At 42.6% G+C, this 21,023-nt stretch overlaps 1 protein-coding gene across 1 annotated transcript in view; it reads left to right on the top strand.

Annotated features, from left to right (window-relative positions):
* The window catches only part of LOC117751583 (protein unc-79 homolog), a 30,366-nt gene extending 10,486 nt beyond the window's left edge, over positions 1-19,880 (top strand). Inside the window, 40 exon segments of the mRNA XM_034563511.1 lie at positions 258-487; positions 730-901; positions 1,054-1,284; positions 1,592-1,782; positions 2,126-2,249; positions 3,134-3,274; positions 4,026-4,241; positions 4,583-4,810; positions 5,121-5,253; positions 5,895-5,986; positions 6,075-6,223; positions 6,334-6,491; positions 7,878-8,059; positions 8,158-8,359; positions 8,474-8,656; positions 9,870-10,159; positions 10,298-10,480; positions 10,618-10,780; positions 11,062-11,211; positions 11,307-12,376; positions 12,422-12,557; positions 13,443-13,544; positions 13,993-14,175; positions 14,303-14,405; positions 14,501-14,641; positions 14,754-14,792; positions 14,893-15,005; positions 15,207-15,292; positions 15,684-15,857; positions 16,150-16,218; positions 16,312-16,422; positions 17,644-17,748; positions 17,850-17,927; positions 18,050-18,139; positions 18,267-18,442; positions 18,746-18,929; positions 19,033-19,236; positions 19,374-19,451; positions 19,539-19,580; positions 19,692-19,880. Coding sequence (XP_034419402.1) covers positions 258-487; positions 730-901; positions 1,054-1,284; positions 1,592-1,782; positions 2,126-2,249; positions 3,134-3,274; positions 4,026-4,241; positions 4,583-4,810; positions 5,121-5,253; positions 5,895-5,986; positions 6,075-6,223; positions 6,334-6,491; positions 7,878-8,059; positions 8,158-8,359; positions 8,474-8,656; positions 9,870-10,159; positions 10,298-10,480; positions 10,618-10,780; positions 11,062-11,211; positions 11,307-12,376; positions 12,422-12,557; positions 13,443-13,544; positions 13,993-14,175; positions 14,303-14,405; positions 14,501-14,641; positions 14,754-14,792; positions 14,893-15,005; positions 15,207-15,292; positions 15,684-15,857; positions 16,150-16,218; positions 16,312-16,422; positions 17,644-17,748; positions 17,850-17,927; positions 18,050-18,139; positions 18,267-18,442; positions 18,746-18,929; positions 19,033-19,236; positions 19,374-19,451; positions 19,539-19,580; positions 19,692-19,880 — 6,891 coding nt within the window.
* Positions 19,881-21,023: the final 1,143 nt, after the last annotated feature.

Raw genomic sequence — 21,023 nt, 5'->3', positions numbered from 1 at the left:
CATAAAGACTTTTACTATCACTGTAGATGTAAACAGATCAACATTCCCTAAACATACTCATATCGGAGCGGACGATATTCACCGTCAGAGAAGTTAGTTGCTTTTGAGGACTGGAAATATGTTTATTTTTAGAGGCTTGTCATAATGCATTATTGCCTGATTTTCTGTGATGGTGGCATATTTTAATTTGATTGCCTACTGCCAAGAATAGAAACGACTAATCTCCTCCTCCTTCACCCTGTTTCTTGGCTTTGTAGAACTGTAGCTCTCATGTTCGGAGGGCTGTGGTCACCTGCTTCTCGGCTGGCTGCTGTGGGCGCCATGGCAACCGGCCTGTCCGCTACTGCAAGCGTTGCCATGTCAACCATCACAGCAGCGAGGTGGGGGCTGCTGCGGAGACCCATCTGTACCAGACCTCGCCCCCTCCCATCAACACCCGGGAGTGCGGAGCCGAGGAGCTGGTGTGCACTGTGGAAGCTGTTATAAGGTACATCCACAGTGTTTACACTGACATCCTCTATCACAGTCACATTTACAGGGCATATGCATCTGATGCTGTGACACATGTTTTCACATGAACATATGGAAAACAATACGGCGGGAAATAAAGAGATTATAAATGTCTATGCCATGTGTGGTTGGGTTTTTAACTCCTTTTCTGCTCTTCCTCCGTCAATATCTTCTCTCCTATTTTGTGAATTCTCTGTTATCCTCTCCATATCCACCCAGCCTTCTCAAGGAGGCAGAAATTCACGCTGAACAGCGTGAGTTTGAGCTGAACAGACGTCGTCAGATGGGCCTGTCCGCCTCCCACCACTCTCTGGACAACATTGAGTTTGACAACAAGGAGGACGATCAGCACGACCAGCGCCTCCTTAGTCAGTTTGGCATCTGGTTCCTGGTGTGTAATCAAAGGCGTTTGCTCTGTCCGTCAATAACAGGGAGTTTTGAGACAAGGATGTGTACACTACCTTATCACTTATCACTACCTCGCTGAATTTATGGTTATCTGACTGATTAGTTTGCTTCTCTGACCTTTGCTCACATATGCAGGTGAGCCTGTGCACACCCAATGAAAACACACCGACGGAGAGTCTGGCTCGGCTGGTCAGCATGGTCTTCCAGTGGTTTCACTCCACCGCCTACATGATGGACGATGAGGTCGGAAGCCTGGTGGAGAAGCTAAAGCCTCAGTTTGTCACCAAGTGGCTAAAAACTGTGTGCGAAGTGCGATTTGATGTTATGGTCATGTGTCTGCTGCCCAAGCCTGTTGAGTTTGCCAGGGTAAGGCCAAGATCGATTGTAGAGGATGTACAGCGTGCTGATGCGGGGGGGGGGGGGGGGGGGGGGGGGGGGGGGGGGACGACGTTATATTCAGAAAGCACTAATAGCATGAACATTATAACTGCAAATATCCAGCCAATGCACATCCAAACTTTTGTTTATCTCAGTCATAACGCATGTTTCATGAATTTCATTAAATCACTATGTCACTGAGGGCTGAGATTTATTAAAATTGTGGAATACAGGTCCCTATTTGAGCTCTCTTGCTGTGTCTGATCTAAGCCAGTCCGTTCACACTTTTCCCCAGGTGGGAGGTTACTGGGACAAGTCCTGTAATAAAGTGACCCAACTGAAGGAGGGCCTGAACCGCATCCTGTGTCTGATACCTTACAATGTCATCAGTCAGCCACTGTGGGAGTGCTTTATGCCTGAGTGGCTGGAAGCTATCCGCACTGAGGTGCCCGACCATCAGCTCAAAGAGTTCCGGGAAGTGCTCAGGTACGTCCACCACAACCTCAGTGTTTGCATATTTTAGCTGTTATTCTTGTACTAAAGACATTTGTTATTGACTCTTTTCCAAAAATGCTACTTTTGACCTCAATGGTCTATAAAGCTCAACACTGGCTTTTGAAGAGTGGAAAAGAGATGGTATCTTCCCCCTACGCATCATTCTGGAAAATGTCTGCATAAATGAAATCACTCACTGACAGAGAACTAAAACTGGCAGTGTGGAGACCATACAATTGGAACAACTTTAAAAAGGCCTGACCTGAACTGAAAATCTCTGATTGCGCCACAGTATCCAAGGAACATAATATTCTGCTCTTCCTTCTGCTTTCAGTAAGATGTTCGATATTGAGCTGTGCCCCCTTCCCTTCTCCATGGATGAAATGTTTGGCTTCATCAGCTGCAGATTCTCTGGCTACCCAGCATCTGTGCAAGAGCAGGCACTGCTGTGGCTCCATGTAAGTAGCATGAACACACATTCACACACACTTCGTCATGTCCAGTTCACAGCCTGCGGTTCTGTCCACAGTGCATCTGAATTGAACAGGTTATCATAGAGTGCAAGAGTCTAGGCAGGGGCCCTGCTGAATATGGATCTGGGTCACTGAATGAGACTGAGAGAGATAGGAGGGATGTTGCTTTTCATCCCATATGCACCCACAGCTTGCTGTCCTGTATACATGGATTATTTTCAAGTTTTCTGTCACAACCATAATCAAGAGATGCTTTGATTTAGCCACATGAAATAGGTCACATTCAAGAAATGGTGCAACATTTGACTCCGTACATCAAGGTATTCCTCTGCTTTAGTAACTTTAAAGATTACAGTTTTTCATACCCTTCCTGTCCAGTGAAAACCATGCAGATCTGTTTATGACAAACTGAAGGATGAAGTGTTCCTTTATGGGTTAAGAACATTATTCTTAAGCTTAATAAACTATTTAGAAATGTTCTTGTATCAGTTGGACAATATAATGATACAATGCGGAAAACAGGGCTGTTTTTCTGAGCTCTAATGAGAAGTTGAGTTATTAAATATACTTCATGATCTTATAGAATATGATGCATTGCTATTAATTTTACTGCACAATTACGACATTTATTTTGTATACTTTCAGTGTATTCAATTTATAAAACGTATATACTTTTATTTGTATCAGGCTTTGAATGTAGTCGAGTATTTTCACAGTGTGGGTTTAGTACTTTTACTTAAGTAAAGGATCTGAAAACATCTTCCACCACTGCAGATTTTTTAGCATTAGAAATAATATCAAAACTATCTAAATAGCAATATATTTTTTGTAACTAGTGTGAATGTTTTGTGTCTCTTGTTTGGACGCAGGTGCTGTCAGAGCTGGACATTGTGGTGCCTCTTCAGCTGCTGATTGGGATGTTCTCTGATGGTGTGAACTCTTTAAAAGAGCTGGCCAATCAGAGAAAGGCACGCGCATCAGATCTGATTGGCAACACGGGGGCTCGCAGGGTGAGGGAGACCACTGGGTCAAAACTATTCTAATACAATAATAATAATAACAATACATTTGATTTGTATAGAGCTTTTAAATGGTACTTAAAGAAACTGTACATACAGAAGCAATACAAGCAATAACAATATAAATAAGGCAGAGAGATGACATCATAACAGTAAGAAACAAAACAAAAACATACATAACTAGCATCACATGTGAAAAGCAGATTGAATTTAAGTACAGTTTTGAAAGTGGTGAGTTGTTGGGGGAGAGAGTTACAGAGGGAGGGTGCAGCCATAAAGGAAGCCCTGAGGGTTCAAAGCTCATTTTAATTTAGTTTGGTTAGTTATAAGCCAGGATTTATAGTATATTTAAAAAAAACACTTCACCCAACTTAAAACATCACCTGACTTAATGTTATTACATCTTAGAGAGCTTTTTTTGTGCTATTTTGAATCCGATACCTGTTGAGGATCATGACATTTCTATTCTTCTTTGCTTATAGTTCATACCATTTATTTGGGTTGGACTGTGTGTTGCCATGGTAACTGCCAATGTCTAAATATAACTTCCTTAAAAGGCTTAATTGAACTTGACTGTGATACAGATCTATCATTGAAATGTATAGCTGAGCAACTCTGCACTCATTTGTTATTATAACTGGCAGTGACAGGGGAACGTTGGAGACTAAAAGACTGTCAGGGGCATAAATGGTTTGAAACACATGAAACTTACTTTATACAGCGATGTGCTCTTTGTCTGTAGGTGAGCGTGGTGTCAGATCCAGGACGCCGTGGGCAGCACAACACGCTCAGTCCGTTCCCCAGCCCCTTCAGGAGCCCATTCCGCAGCCCGCTGCGCTGTAGCCCCTTTAAAAACCTGGGTCACGCCACCGGCCACTGCGCTCTGGATCTGGACTGTGACGATGATGACATGAACCTCGGCTGCTTCATCCTCATGTTTGACCTCATCCTAAAGCAGGTAACCGCACAGACATAGGGATAATCATATTCCTCGAGGGACTACGGGTCTATTTCTGATGCCCAATGGCGATGATATATCTAAAACATATTAATATTGTTTATTAATAATATTTTTAGGGGAGTAAATAAACGTCTTAATACAAACATTATCATATTGTATTACTAAACATCTGCCAAGGTTGAACACTGAAGTGCACACAGTTTAAAAACAATTATTGTTCATAAGATATAACATAGAGAATAATGACAACAATGCTCACAGGTGGGATCTTGAGATTTGTGTGTTGTACTCCACTTTTTGTTCCCCGGTTTTTACGGTCGTATCCCCCACTGTCCCAGATGGAGCTCCAGGATGATGGTGTGATGCTGGGTCTAGACAGCAGCCTGGGGAAGGACATTGTGGGCATCATCAACAACGTCTTCCAGGCCCCATGGGGGGGCTCACACACCTGCCAGAAGGATGAGAAGGCCCTGGAGTGCAGCCTGTGCCAATCCAGTATCCTGTGCTACCAGCTGGGCTGTGAGCTCCTGGAGAGGCTTACCCCCCGAGAGGAAATTCGCCTTGTGGTGAGACACAGCATGAATTTCTATGCATCTTATATAAATGAACCTTGTGCATTAGGCATGCAAGGCGTTGAATATAAGCTCCCATGTCCACTACCACAATACCACAAACACCACTGTGCTACTGTTGTGGTAGATAACATAAAATACATGTTCATACATCGTTTCAATCTCTGCTTCTCTTTGTTTTCGACAACTTACAAATAGGTAGTTGTAAAATTACTTGTGAATGACACTAATGCATTTTACGCTCAGCTGAATTATATAAATCATATGAAGGAGACTTTTTGAATGTGTTTGATTTGCTCTACAGGAACCTACAGATAGCTTGGAGGAAACCTTGCTCATGGGTCAGCCAGATTTCTCCCTTGGTGCAGAGACTGGAAATGTGGAAGGAGAAAACCCAAATGGCGCGCACACTGACAACCCTAGTAACCATTCTCCTGATAACCCATGTGTGTATCAGTTCTGTATTTGTCTGCTATAACAAAATATAATTTCATAAATTGTTAACTGCCAAAAGATTACTATAAATACTTAAATGAATAATTCATTATTTTTGGAAATATACTTGTTTGTCGAAGCTAAGCTGCTAGCTGGAGCTTTGTTTTTAAAGAAATAGTTCAACATTTTGGGAAATATGTTTTTTTTCTTTCTTGCCAAGAGTTAGATGATAAGATCAATGCCAATATCATGTTTGTAGTGTAAATATGAAGTTACCTCTAGTAGCTAGTAGGACAAAGCTAGCCAGGCTCATCCTACCAACCTATCGCTCACTATTTCACACTATTTGTTTAATCTAGTAAGTAAAAAGCCTTACAGGGGTTTTGGTACCTGACTATTTCTTGACCAAGTGGAGTGACATCCTAGAATATTATAAACAATGGAAATGTACTACTCCCGGCCAAGAAAAAGTTTTCCCCTGTTTTCAGTCATTATGCTAAGCTAAGCTAACTGACTTCAACCACATCTGCTCTGTCATAATGCTAGTAAGTAATCAGAATCAGAATCAGAAACCGTTTATTGCCAGGAATGTTTACACAAACGAGGAATTTTTGATACAGTTGAGTTATTTCTAACACTGCACTCTTTCCTTCAGCCATGAAGAATAACTCTGATAAGAAGTTCTCCTACCAGCAGCTTCCTGTGTCTCTGAAGCTCATATACACCATTCTGCAGGTACTTGAATGTTACAACTGATGCACATATAGGCTGTGATTTATTTTAGTGCGGTACACTTTGAGTCACACATCTCCTCTGTATTCAGGAAATGTCCAAGTTTGAGGAGCCTGACATCTTGTTCAACATGCTGAACTGTCTGAAGATCTTGTGTCTCCATGGAGAGTGTTTGTACCTTGCCCGCAAGGATCACCCCCTGTTTCTGGCCTACATCCAGGAAAAGATGCTCATACCGAGGTGTGTGTTGACTGTTAATGTAATCAAAATTCTTGTTAAATTGTTGTATTTAACCAACCCCTTGACAATAGTGTGTGCGTGTGTGTCTAAATTGGTGTTCTTTGTTTCAGTCTGTGGTCCATGTTGAAGTCAGAGTTTTGCCAGCTGGCCTCCCTGGCTGTGCCTCAGCTTCTCCACGCCCTGTCTCTGTCGCACGGGGCGGACATCTTTTGGAACCTCATCAACACAAACTTTAACAGCAAAGACTGGAAAATACGATTTGAAGCAGGTGGGAGATATGCTTATGGTATAAAATCACAAATGTTGTGTATCTGATAGCTGCCTTTGCTTCTCAAGATGAGTATCCACAGTGTACAACATGAGTATTAATACCTCATCAGGTTTTGACAAAAACATCCATATTTGTTTTTATTTAATCATTTTTAAAGCAAAGTGGTTTTGGTTGTTTATCAATGAACCATTAGATGAATACCCCCAACCAATCTGCTTATGTAATATAAACCACTACCTGCCCACATCTCCTCCTTCTGTTGTCATGGTTACCGTGTGGCTCAAACAGGCGGGAAAGGGGAATTGTGGGATTGATAAGGTTTTCTTGTCTTGTGATTGGCAGAGATGAGCTGTATGACCTTGATACAGAGGCAGAGGACAGGTTCTTAGACTCAATGTGTGAATACAGGGAAACAATTGAATTGACAATAGCCCCAAATATACAGAAAACATTAAAATGTGTAGTAATTAGCTTATATAATTGTATATAAATATCCTAGGAAATAGTAAGATATATTCAGTCATTCATTGATCCGAACTAGTAAATGTATGCATCGTGACGGGTTCAAATGCTGATGGAATATATCATGACCACATGCTCTAACGATGCTACACCCTCTTATTAGTAGTGTTGAAACCGATATAACTATTGTCATAAGTCATACAAATATATTTAAATATATATTTAAAACCTTTCATGTGGCAATGTGGTGCAGCTCTGGGATGTGTCTTAATCTCCACACTGACATCTAGTGGTCAAAACACTGAGTGCTATTTATAAGCCCAGAGTGGGGGAAAGTTTATGGATTTCTGAATAAAGCATCTATTTTTGTGATTCATGATAACAGCAATGATTACTGGAAGGATCTTTTTTTAAATTGATTTTTAAATATATTTTACACACAGGATATGGGACATTGTGTGGTAAGAGTGGTAACTTTATGTGTGAACTTATGAGCATTATATTATAGAAATGTATTCAATTTTATTTTTACACTTACACCAACAGAGAAAATGGCAAATGAGACATTTTGCCTATTTTTCTACATTTCTCATGTCTAACATGCAGATACAGATATTGTGTAATTGAAACAGATATTAAATATATTTTATATTAATATAATTGATTATTCCATTTCTCAGTTAGTTTACAAATAATACATTTTGACACACCCGTGCATTATGTTAAGAAAAATATGATGACTTAGAAATAGTAGCTAAGTAATACATTAACTTAACTTCATCAATGACCTCATAGCTGATTCTTATATCTAGGTAATTATGGCCAGACATGCAGGACCTTAGTTGTCTCTTTTTATTATGCAATCAGTCTGTGTCGCTGATGATGTTCCTGTCCACTTTATATTCTCATGACAATTCCCAGTGGAGAAGGTAGCGGTCCTGTGTCGATTCCTGGATATCGGCGCGGTGACAAAAAACCACTTGCTGAAGTATTCCTTGGCTCACTCTTTCTGCTGCTTACTGGCCTCTGTGGAGGACGTGAACCCAGCTGTGGCCACCCGAGCCAGACTGCTGCTGGACACCATCAAGAGGCCAGCCCTGCAGGTTGTTAGGCCCCAATTAAAGTCGGATACTTATTTGATTTAAATGCTGCATATATATATTTATGTTCCGCCGTATATTTACATGTGTGTGTTATACAGGGGTTATGCCTGTGCCTGGATTTCCAGTTTGACACTGTTGTGAGGGATCGGCCTATTATCCTCAGCAAGCTCCTGCTGCTGCACTTCCTGAAGAAAGACATCCCCGCGCTGAGCTGGGAGTTCTTTGTCAACCGCTTTGAAACATTATCTCTAGAGGCTCAATTACACCTGGACTGCAACAAGGAGTTCCCTTTCCCTACTAGTATGTAGCTACTATTTCCTCATTCAGAGTTTTTACAGCTGCTCCACCTGCTGTGCACACAACGTAAAACTTACAGCCTAATTGTGTTTTATTTTATAATCCTTCTTTTGACAGCCATCACAGCTGTGCGAACCAATGTAGCCAACCTCAGTGATGCGGCGATGTGGAAAATACGACGTGCCCGCTTTGCCAGGAATCGGCAGAAGAGTGTGCGTTCCCTCCGTGACAGTGTGAAGGGAGGCCCAACAGAGTCTAAACGAGCATTTTCACTCCCTGAGTCACTGAGCAACCGAATCCGTGAGTAGCACTGATCAGTCTAAGTTGAATCTCAACCTGTGTCACTTTCATTCAGTCTGTGGTCGAACAGTGTTTACTACTTTAAATGCCTCATAGGTGCTTTGTTTGACTTGAAATTACAGGTTCAATCCATGACTTTGTCTTAAATCAATATATTATCACTTCGTAGAGAAGCACCCGACACTGTCTGCATTGTCCTAATGTGGGGACCATTGCCCATTTCCTATGCTTTGTGGGTGAAATTAAATACTTTCTTATTTGCAAATACTATTTGACCAAATTTGACCCATTGTCCTAATGTTTCTCTCGCTTCTTTGCTCCCAATGTTCATCACACTTCAACATCTAAATACTGCTTTGTGTTAATAAAGGAGGAACTCCCAACCATGTCATTAATTTTATATTTGGCTCTGCACAGAAAGCTGTCTTTTGAAGTATTATGGAGATGCTACTTGTGTTGGCTTCAAAAGCTCAGATTTCATATTTGTGATTAGACCTACTTCTTCAAAAAACTTGGATTTTACACTCTATCGAGACCATATAGTATGTTTTTCTTTGTGTGTTTATGTGTGTGTGTGTGTGTGTGTGTGTGCACATGTGTTGGGGGACGATGGAGCTCACACATGTGTCCTGTACTACCGCCCCTGTACATTCTCCTAAATTGTGTTCCTATGTGGTTTTTAGCCCTAAGGCTTACGAGGCAAGAGCACTCTGCCCCGACACTGGGAGATATGATAGAGAAAGTCCTGCCAGGTAAATAACAACCTAAATCTGAAACATTAGTCTTCATAATCACATCATATTGGAGGAGAATGCAGCAATGATTAGCAATAACGCCACTCAGAAAACATGTCAAGCAATGTTTGCTCACAGTCATTGTTTTTTCATCCTGTTAACACCAATTCTGACCCAGGGTATATATACATAAAATTGACTTGAAATATCATACAATTGCAACACTCTTGCTAACAGTGAGCTGGTCTTGTTTGTGTTTTCCCTGTTTACATACTCCATAAACACATTGCACTGATGTATGTGTATTGCATGATGATGTCTCTGCCTGTCTTGACAGAAGTGGGCAGGATGAGTTGACTCCTCCCACCCCTGTGTTGTTACCCCGCCGGTCCAGCATCCTTTCCTCTGCCCATCTTCTCCTCTGTCTGCAGCATGTTTCCTTGGACACTTTAACCCTGACGCTTCAGTCCCTCTTGTAGGCCAGACCCCGTCTCCTGAGGACGACACTGTCATCAGAGACCTGCTTCCTGAGGACGCAGGCATCGACCACCAGACGGTTCACCAGCTCATCATGGTGCTCATGAAATTTATGGCTAAAGACCAGAGCAGCGCCGAGGCCGACATTGGCAGTGCCAAGGCCTTCAACACAGTGAAGCGTCACCTGTACGTGCTGCTTGGCTATGACCAACAGGAAGGCTGCTTCATGATTGCACCTCAGAAGATGCGCACCTCTACCTGCTTCAATGCCTTCATCGCTGGCATTGCACAAGTAATTGACATAAGATCTTTTTGCATTTTTGGGGTATTCTGTGACTGCAGCTACAGATTAACTGGTATTTTCAATAGAACATTAAGAAGAATATGGCAGTATAACATGAATGCTGAGGAATTTAACTGTCTCTTTCAGGTGATGGACTACAATATTGGTTTGGGGAAGCAGCTGCTCCCCCTGGTGGTCCAGGTGTTGAAGTACTGCACGTGTCCCCAGCTGAGGCACTATTTTCAGCAGCCGCCTCGATGCTCTCTCTGGGCCTTGAAGCCACACATCAGACAGATGTGGCTCAAAGCCCTACTAGTTATCCTATATAAGGTATTATTACTGTATGTTAACGGGATTTATTTGCATGGATTATTCTTTCAGTTTCCTAGATGATTTGTTTTTTTCAGTCTCTTGCTGTTACATATTTTCTTGCTTTCAAGCTTATAATATATTTCTATGCATCGAAGTACCCTTACAGAGACATGGATGGGAGTAAAGTTGTCCTCCATCTGATCCACATTACCATCAACACACTGAATGCCCAGTATCACAGCTGTCGTCCCCACGCTACAGCAGGACCACTTTACAGCGACAACTCTAACATGAGCCGCTACAGCGAGAAAGAAAAAGGTGAATCAAATTAGAGTATGTTTTTGATATCAACACCAGACTTCTAAAACGCCTAGTCGGATGAATAGCTTTTTCAATTGCTGATTTTAGGTGTAACTTCTTACAGAGGATATCATTTATGACTGCAAATTAGGACAACAATTTAGAAGAAAAAACGTCTGTGCAGGTTATAATGTCAAGCTGGGATTAAATGACAGTCTTCCCTGTGAATGTATCGTTCTGCGGGTATTTGTTTGCCTCTTAAATGCAGCACTGATGTAGAAAAAAATTCTCCATCTTAGAAGAGGACAGTGTATTTGATGAGTCAGACGTCCATGACACGCCGACTGGTGCTGCTAACAAGGAGTCACAGACCTTCTTTGCCCGCCTGAAGAGGATTGGCGGTGGCAAATCTGTGAAGTATCAGCCGGTAGAGCTGAATGCCAAGAAAAGTAAGAAGCAGAGGCTTTCATAGTATAACAGCAGAACATATTTTTGCGATTGAAGGAAAGTCTCACTTTATCTGAGTCTCATTTTTGTGTATTAGGTGAAATTGAGCTGTCTGAGTATCGTGAAGCCAGCGCCCTTCAGGACAGCATTCTGCACTGTGTGAGGGAGGAAAGCACCAGGAAGAAGCGGTTGCAGGCCATGCACAAGCAGAAGTCTCTGGACATTTCCAACACTGACTCCATCCTTTTCAATCTGGACGAACACAGACGTAAATCCTGCATTGATCGCTGTGACATGCAGGCACCACCGATGATTCTGCCTCCATCCTCAGCAACGAGGCACGGCAAGCATCTTGGCAAAGGATCATCTGATGGCTCTTCGGTTCGGGTGGAGGGCAGTGATGCACTGGACCGGCGGGGTTCCAAGCCTGTCATCCCAGAGGTCCGCCTTAGCTGCATGGAAACCTGTGAGGACAAGTTGGACCTGAGGTCACTAGGAGGATCAGCTCAGGGGAAGGAGGACCAAGACCTCATTGACCTCTCCTCTGACTGCACCTCCATTCCAGAAAAACACTCACTGCTCTCCATGTCTGACAGCGACTCCTTGGTGTTTGAACCGTTGCCTCCTCTGAGGATCGTAGAGAGCGACGAGGAGTTTGACCTTACCGCCATCATAGCTTCCAAGTTCAACGGGAGTCCTAAGTTCTCTGCTTCCCCTGCTAGCAGCAAGACTTTGCGACTGTCTCCTGTGGTGCAGGTGAGTGTTGAGGACTGTTCTAGTGACATGAAGACGCTAGACCTGCTGGTGGGAGTAGGAGGTGCGGAGCAACTGTTTGTGGCAAAGAAGCCAAACCGCGTGACTCCTAGCGCCTCTCTGGACTTTTCTGACCAACTGGAAAATGTCGGACATGAAAGCCCGATGACCCTGAAGCAGAAGAGAGACCTGCTGAGGAAGACACCACATGTCCCTGACACCTCCCTAGATGACATGTGTGATGAGGTAAAGACCGGGATTGGACCGGGGACCAGTCCCTCTGGTCGGTCAATTTTCTTGGACATCCCAGAAGACAAAGCAGAGCCTCTTTCCTCACCAGAAAAAAGCAAGAGTGATAGCAACGATGAAGAAGAGGATGGGGATGATGAAGAGGATGACGACATGGGTGATGAAGTGGACAGCGACCAAAAACCTGACCACGCAGACGACAATGATGAGGCAGAGTTTAAAATCCAGATTGTTCCTCGACAGCGGAAGCAGAGGAAGATAGCGGTTAGTGCCATCCAGAGGGAATACCTGGACATCACGTTCAATATGTTCGACAAGCTGAGTGGTGAGCAGACCACAGAAACTGGTAAGAAGGAAGGATGGATAAAGGTCATTCTTTTTGTAACATTGTGGTGGAACCATTTAACCTACAATCATTTTCACTAAACTTAAAGGACCATACTATTATTCTTCTTTCCAAATACAAGCGCATTTACTATAAATCATCTAGACTTCAGGTCCGAGTTCACGTCATGGCCTCACTCATGACTTAATCACTGACCTCCTCACAGCTTAGGTTCCAAACTGATTTTCTCGGCAATCTGCACTTTATTTACATTACTACATATTGACAATACAGCATTGACTTAAAATAATACAGGCTTAATGTTCACTGTGATGGATAGCACAATTCAACTAAAGACTACTGATTGATTCCAAATAAAATGGAAGCCAATGGCAGTGAGAGTAAGCATTTGACAATAGACACTATATATGTAAAGGATACATGCTTTTCGTATAGAGATGAATATTGCCAACACATGGGTTTACTCCTTAAAGTTTTTTTAATATAAGTGTACTCTGAACATCTGCATTTGTATTTAACCATCCAGTCCAGCTGTGTAGTGTCCTGTTGTTTGTTTCTATGTATGTATTCGCTCCTCCTTTCCTGTCATCCTAAAGCTTCAGAGGTTTTACAGCACACATCAGAAGCTGTGAAACTATGTAATATGACTTCACATAACAGAAGTAGAGGAACAAAACCAAAGATCAAACTGCAAACTGTGATTTTCTAAATTTAAAACTGGTGGTGCGGGAAACAAAACACTAAACTTCACAGAAATTGCTACAACCGTAATTCCCTAATTTTAGCAAAAGTAGTGCTTATTACTACTGAATGTCCATATCTTATAAAATAGCATATATTGTGATGCCAAAGCCCCGCACATTATTTACCCATATTGCCTTGCAGATCACAAAGTTCTGTCTACATTGGAAAAGCCACGAGAATCTGCCTCGGCCCCAACGCTCGAAGCTGCTATGCCTGAAACAAGCCACCGCTCTTCAGTATCAAGTAGGATCCAAATACTTTGCTTCTTAGCCCCCTATTAAACCTCATTCAATTTGAATGTTGTGGTATCATTATGAGGGCCATAATTGACCATTTTTAGATGGTTTACGTGTCATCTCATATATATGTTTTGTAAAGACAACAAAAACACATATATATTGTTTGGCATCCCATCATAAAGCCATTAAAATTCCTGAGACAAATGCAGAAATAATTTTTTCAAAATAGCTTCAGTCTAAATGATGTTGAGACTACAATGTTTAATGTTGTAGTCTCTCAAACAGACTAAGTGCTTAACTTAATTTTGTCCTGATATTTAAAAATCATATTGATAGTCTTTTCATGTGTGTCTTACCTATTTCTTTGTAACCACACACACACTTGATGGTAGTGCTGAAACGGTCTTAGTAGGTACTTCACCCCAGGTGTCGTTTTTGTGTCTGACCTTTAGCTCAGTACCGTCAAGTGAAGCGCGGCTCCCTGGGAGCTCTGACCATGAGCCAGCTAATGAAGAGACAGCTGGAACACCAATCCAGTGCGCCACACAACATCAGCACCTGGGACACGGGTCAGTCACTTAAGACTTTTCTTTATCCTGTAATGACCCCTTGAGGAGACATATGGACATACAGTAGTAACATATTGCATCTACAGAAATCCAATAAAGTAAATATTCCTCATTCCTCATCAACATCTAATACCCGGATCTTACCAAAAGCCTTCTATTCATTTTAATCACTGGTATTCTTCATTTTCTATAGGGCCTACAAAAACCAGTCTGCTCTCTGCACCCAGCACAGTTAGCATGTTTGTCCCTGCGCCGGAAGAGTTCATTGATGAGCAGCCGACCACAATGTCTGACAGGTGAATCAATCGATCAATCAGCAGCTATACTTGTCTTACAACTGGTGATCATAATGCTTAAGACTTGCCTGGTTTATTTATATGCGATGTCCCAGGTGTCGGGACTGTGCGGCCGTGCTGGAGGAGTACGACGAAGAGACTCTCGGCCTTGCAGTGGTGGTTCTCTCCATGTTCATCCACCTCAGCCCAGATTTGGCTGCGCCAATGCTCCTTGACATCATGCAGTCTGTGGGCAGGTACAACTGCTCCTGCAATCTACGTCCACACAGCACTTCACCTTGAAATGAAGTTTTAGAACTCATTCATGATTCCCCCCTCAAGCCCTAATCCTGCTTTAACTTCTTTCAGGTTGGCTTCTAGTGCCAATTTTTCTGGACAAGCTGAGAGGTATGAAGCATTGAAATCGTCATACCACTGTTCACTGTGCTTATGGCTGGGTTTAATAATTAATGTGAACTGTGACCCCATGTCCATTGATGTTTTGCAGTATGTTGATCCCAGGGAATGTAGCAGGTGTAGCAAAGCAGTTCCTACGCTGTATGTTTCACCAGCTGGCCCCTAATGGCATCTTGCCCCAACTCTTCCAGAGTAACATCAAAGGTGTGCTCATAACACTGACTACTCAAAAGTCCTTCAAATGTATCTGCATTATTTTTATAGAGACTTACAGCATGCCCAGCTGCTCATTTATGTGTGTTTTGACTTTGTTCCACTACGTTTTATAAGCTATAGTAGATGCATATTTGAATGCTTTAATGCGCATACATTTTATGAATTCAGTCTATCTTTCTTTTTTTGCAGATGGAAGTTTTTTGCGAACACTTGCATCTTCCCTGATAGATTTTAATGAATTGAGTTCTGTTGCTGCCCTCAACATGCTTCTTGAGGTGGGATTTTGTTCTTCTTCATGCAATTGTGTTGAGTCATTTCACCAGCAGGAGGAGCTCTTGTCAAAGCACAAGCTTTTCTGGTTACAACTACATGTACAGCATAAGCCCATGTAAAACAACAACTCATCAGGGGATTCAAGAAAACCTGGCTTACTCTACACCAGTGTAGTTATTGTTACTGTTAAAGTTAACTAAATGGCACTGATATGAAACCCATTGATGCATGAGCTCATCCAAGCAATCACTTGTGCTTCAGTGTCTTAAAGCCCCACTCTCATCATGAGCATTGTGATTGATCAGGACTGAATGATCAGTTAAATGGAAATATCTACGCTTATAGAATTTGATTATATAACCCTGCTATGGTTTATGCCTCTGTGCCCTCTAGGGTTTGAACAACAAGAAGAGTCTACCAGCAGGGGGCACAATGCTGCACTGCCTGGACAACATTGCCACCTTCATGGAGGCTCTTCCCATGGACTCTCCTAGCAACCTGTGGACAACCATCTGCAACCAGTTCCAGACCTTCCTCACAAAACTGCCCTCTGTGCTTCCTCTGAAAGTAGATATCGACTCTCCCGTTCACTTAGTCATGGTCTGATATGGTCTAATGGGATTATGGCTGGAGAAAAAAGCATCTAGCAGTGCCCTTGTCGGATTCAATAGGATATATGTAATTGATTTGACTCTGGCGATGTTGACCTTGGAGGTCAAATTAATGTACTCTAATCAATTTATCACGGCACACAAATTTAAAGTCCGGGAATATGGCTATGCACCATGCACTTTTCAACTTTTGCATTTCAAAATCTACTGATAGTCAAGATTTGTTTGCAATATGTGTGTCTCATTAGTGCCCCATGGATTCCAGTTTGAGGATATTAATTTGTCTACTGAAAATCCCAACTACAAATGCAACCCGGGTAAGCCACCCTAGATCAGAATTTAATTTAATGATATGACCAAATTATGGCCTTTTAATGTCTAACCCTCTCTCTTCTTTTTCCACACTACAGAGCCTCCTGGAGCCTTTCTCCAAGCTACTGAGTTTTGTCATCCAGTATGGCATGTTCAGCCTCTCCTACCTCGTAGAACTATGTGGACTGTGTTACAAAGCCTTCAACAAGGTACTCTTGAGTGTATTTACATACAATCTTTCTGTGTAGGTAGAGTTTAATATGTAGGAATAAAGCCTGTATTTACATCCCATGTGTATGCTGTCTTGAAAGAGTTAAACCTTTCAAACTAATCTGCAGTGTTAAAAATGTTGAGCTCCTGTTCACAGGCCTCTCACTCATCACTCTTATGGTGCTATACCTACTTCCCTTACTCTCCAGTCAGACAGAAATGTGGCCATGTGTCACAGATGATTAAGTAGGCAGTCAGCTTGTATTGATTAACATGATTAGTTGGCGTGCAAGGGGCGACAGTGTGTTTCTGAGTGGCTGTCTCAGACAGAGATGGAGCCAGGGCTGTCTGCACTGTTGGGCCAGATGGATCCTCAGTCCTCCACCACTGTCAACGCTGCATGCTTTATGTCTCCTGCAGTATTGATTTTATACACCTTCTTTAATTCCTCACTGTATAATATACGCTTTTCAAAACCCAGAGTCACTATGAGCAATTGCTTTTGGAACCTATCCTGTGCCGTTAGAGAAGAGAGGTTTCTGGGAAGCGCAGCTCAGTTATCTTTGGAGGTCAGGTTTTGAGGACACAAAGTCATGTTCTCTGGACCTACCTAAGTTTGTCACACCATGCACTATTTGTCACAGGCATTAGCTTAAGAACAGCCTATAATTTGCTATTTACCAAACAGACATGCTCCATTAACTTTATTATGAGAGTGCCGAGCACAGGTATGCACATTAACAAGCCACACAGGGAGACTCAGACGCATCTCTGCATTCTGTAAGAGCGGAGGAGCATGTGCCTGCACCTAACATAAGCAAACATGACTGCATAGAGAAAGAGAGAGACAAAGTGGAAGCCAGAAGATGACAGTGTGGTTTGTAAACAGGCAGCTGGGCTTTGTGTGGAAGGGATGAACAAAGAGAGCAGCCTATCCTCAGGGAGGGAGAAGGCAGCCTGACAGACTCATCTGAGCTGCCTGGGACTCTGGGAGGAGAGATCTGGACTGGCCTAAATCTACTCCTCAGCTTCACTATTCTCTGTCTATTCTCTGTCTCCCGGCCTCGCCTCCCTCCCCTCTCGCTGCCTGTCCTTCCCCCTCTATTCAGGCTACAGAGTTTATGCTCTCCTCGCAGCATGAGTAAGGGGGAGTGATAATAGAAAAAGGCAGCCTTGCTGCATCAGTACATTTACTCCACTCTCTATTTCCTCGCATCCAGGAGAGAGATAAGTTCTACATGTCCCGCATTGTGGTGTTAGAGCTTCTGCAGGCTCTCAAGTTTAAGTCTCCTCTGCCTGACACAAACTTGTTACTGCTGGTCCAGGTAAAGAAATACAGTTTCATGCATTTCAGTTTCCGAGAACCAAATAAATCACAGTGTCTCATCCTGAATACAAATCTAAAACCTGCTGTGGAATTTCTCAGTTTGTTTGTGCAGATATTGGTACACGGCTGGCGGAATCCACCATCATCCAAAAGCACATGATCTTAACGCTGCCGGGGGTAAGACTTTATAAGATGTCTGCTTGGATCTTATTAGAATCCGCCTCGTAAAACAGCGAGAAATAATGATAGTTCCCCACTGGGATTCCTCCTAAAGGATAAACTGTTTTTGTTCACCACAGTGCACAACAGCAGCTATGGAATGCATGAGACAATACATAAGTGAACTCCTGGACTTCATTGCAGATATGCACACGCTAACCAAACTAAAAGTAAGTCTTGTTTTTCAAATGACCCACAACTTTCGTAGTATTTTAGAAGTAGTAGTTGGAGTTGTTTTTCTCATGGCTTGCTTATTATTCAGCCTTAACTTTTACTTACTCCCAATATGTCACTCAGAGCCATATGAAGGCTTGCTGTCAGCCGCTGCATGAGGACACTTTCGGGGGGAACCTGAAAGTGGGCTTAGCACAAGTCGCAGCCATGGAGATCAGCAAAGGCAATCACCGTGATAACAAAGCTGTGGTCCGTTATCTTCCTTGGCTTTATCATCCTCCATCCACCATGCAACAAGGGTAAGAATAACAAAACTACAGACGTCAGTCCACCCAAATTACATGAAAACATATTTCCTCACATATCTCCAGGTTGTAAGATATCCATCCATGAGGAAAAAGAAAAAAACTTCTTCATGACTAGATTCCAGCAGAGATATGTGACAACATATGTTTGTATGTAACTTGGGTGAACACAAATGTTAGTAAGGCTAACTTATAGTGAAACCTTGAGTATAATCATGAGAGGTATGAGAATAAAATTGAATCAAATATATTGTGGGCTGATTTGTGAAACTTAATATCAATGTTTCTTCTCTGCAGGCCAAAAGAATTTATTGAGTGTGTGTCCCACATTCGTCAGCTGTCCTGGCTGCTTTTGGGCTCCCTGACACACTGTGCCCTGCACCAGGGCTCCACCTCCTGTATGCCCATCCCTCTAGATGCTGGCTCCCACATCGCAGATCATCTAATAGTCATTCTTATTGGTTTTCCGGAACAGTCAAAGGTGTGGCAGAAACAATTCCCTTCAAATGACCCCAGGTTTCGTTAATATGATCTATAACCTCCTCACTGGCCTTTTCTGTTTTGGTCTTGATCTCCGTCCCCAGACGTCGGTGCTGCACATGTGTTCTCTTTTCCACGCCTTCATGTTTGCCCAGCTGTGGACCATCTACTGCGAGCAGGCGGCTGCTGCTCCGTCCCTGCAGAACCAGAACCAGACAGAATTTTCGTCTAACGCCATCCTCACTGGCCTGGAGTTCTGGAGTCGGGTTACACCCAGCATCCTGCAGCTTATGGCCCACAATAAAGTGGTAAGCGCTCTGCTGTTTAGTTATGGCCGCTCAGGTATAAAAAATGTGCCTGAAAGTGTGGTGTGTAAGGATGAATTACAGTTTCATATGTGATAAAGAAACTGTAGCTATGTTTTGATTGATCTTTTCTCTCTTAGATGGTAGAAATGGTGTGTCTTCATGTCATTAGTTTGATGGAAGCCCTGCAGGAGTGCAACTCAACCATCTTTGTCAAGGTTTGCTATAATTATGGTATTTTTCTACTTGGTTAATATATACCTTAACACATAACATAATATGCATCCCTTCTCACTCTTTCCTAGTTAATCCCTATGTGGCTACCCATGATTCAGTCAAACCTTAAGGTAAGGCTTTAAAAAAATTGTGCAGATTAATTAATACAATGCAATTTACTATTGACTCATTGTGTGACGTCAGAATAAAACGTTGTCATCTTTCATGCTTTCCTTCATCAGCATCTGTCTGCGGGGCTGCAGTTGCGTCTCCAGGCCATCCAGAACCGTGTGAACCACCAGTGTCTGCAGGGCCAGACATCCGGAGCCCCTCCGTTTGCTCTGCGCAAATGGCTGCAGTGCACCCAGTTCAAGATGGCTCAGGTGGAAATCCAGTCGTCTGAGGCTGCCTCGCAGTTCTATCCCATGTGACCTTCTCTGCTGTCGCCTTGGGTCCAGTCTGGGTCCTTAGACCTGCATGCATCCTCTCTGGACGATCCCTCTGACCAAAAAAGGACTCTTCTGTAAATTGATGCTGTGGGATTCATTTGGACTGGATCATTTTCAGCATCTTTAGTGTAATACTTGTATATGTACAGTAAATCTATGCTATTTGAAAGTGCTATCACTGGAGCTAATAATTAAAGGTTTGGCAGGCTTGTGGGAGATAATTGCATCAGGTGCCTAACTGTTGTGTTCAACAGATTTGAAGAATTTATATAGACCCATGTTAGTATTGTGAGGGTGTAAAAGCAAATGCTTGTTGAATCTTATATACGCTCACTCTGTTACATTCATATTCTATCACTTTTTAAGTTGCTTGGTTGCAAGCTGTATAATAAAAGTACGATATTTTCTAAACATTGAGACCGCTTTGTCATTTCATATCAATTGCGAAACCCTTCAAAATTCAAATGTGACATTTACTGCCCTTTGATGTCCTGGCTGATGTGGAAAATGTCCAGTTTACCATAATGCAGATGGCAGAGCGATAAAATCGGCTCTGTTGTTTTTCCTCCTGGATGAGAAACTAAACCTCAGGTGTATCCGGGAAAATCACATGACATGCATTACTCAGCTCCCGTCTGAGATCCTTGTCAGACTGTCAGTCATGCTGCCTCTCGCCATCAGAGCTCTGATCAATCAGAGGCCAATCTGAGGTGCAGCAGCAGCTTTGTAACTCGATAAGGTGGAGCCAGACATGGGAGGTAAACAAGACTATTTTGGTTGTGCCCCCCTTCCGCCCCAAAGTGGAAAGCCCACCCCACGTCTCCATGCCCCTCTTCATTGGCAGCAGCGAAACAGATTGGCCCACGCATATACCAAGCAAACACAATTACCTTTGGCCTAATGTGGTTTGTTGTGATTAAGCATTGTTGTGAGGTCTAACCGCATTACCACGAAGCCCTTGTCTGAGAATAACAGATGACACGAGGGCTAGAAAGTCGAACAGCACATTAATCTTGGTTTTGATCTTCACTGCTGCAAGGATTTCATTATCAAGCCTTAAAATGAATTAGATCTGATGATATAAATGTATTCTGCAAGAAGAAATTGGTTTATTGGACAAAAATA

The sequence above is a fragment of the Cyclopterus lumpus genome, chromosome 22, assembly GCF_009769545.1.
Source record: "Cyclopterus lumpus isolate fCycLum1 chromosome 22, fCycLum1.pri, whole genome shotgun sequence".
NCBI classification, from domain to species: Eukaryota; Metazoa; Chordata; class Actinopteri; order Perciformes; family Cyclopteridae; genus Cyclopterus; species Cyclopterus lumpus.
This window is presented reverse-complemented; position numbering and strand designations above follow the sequence as displayed.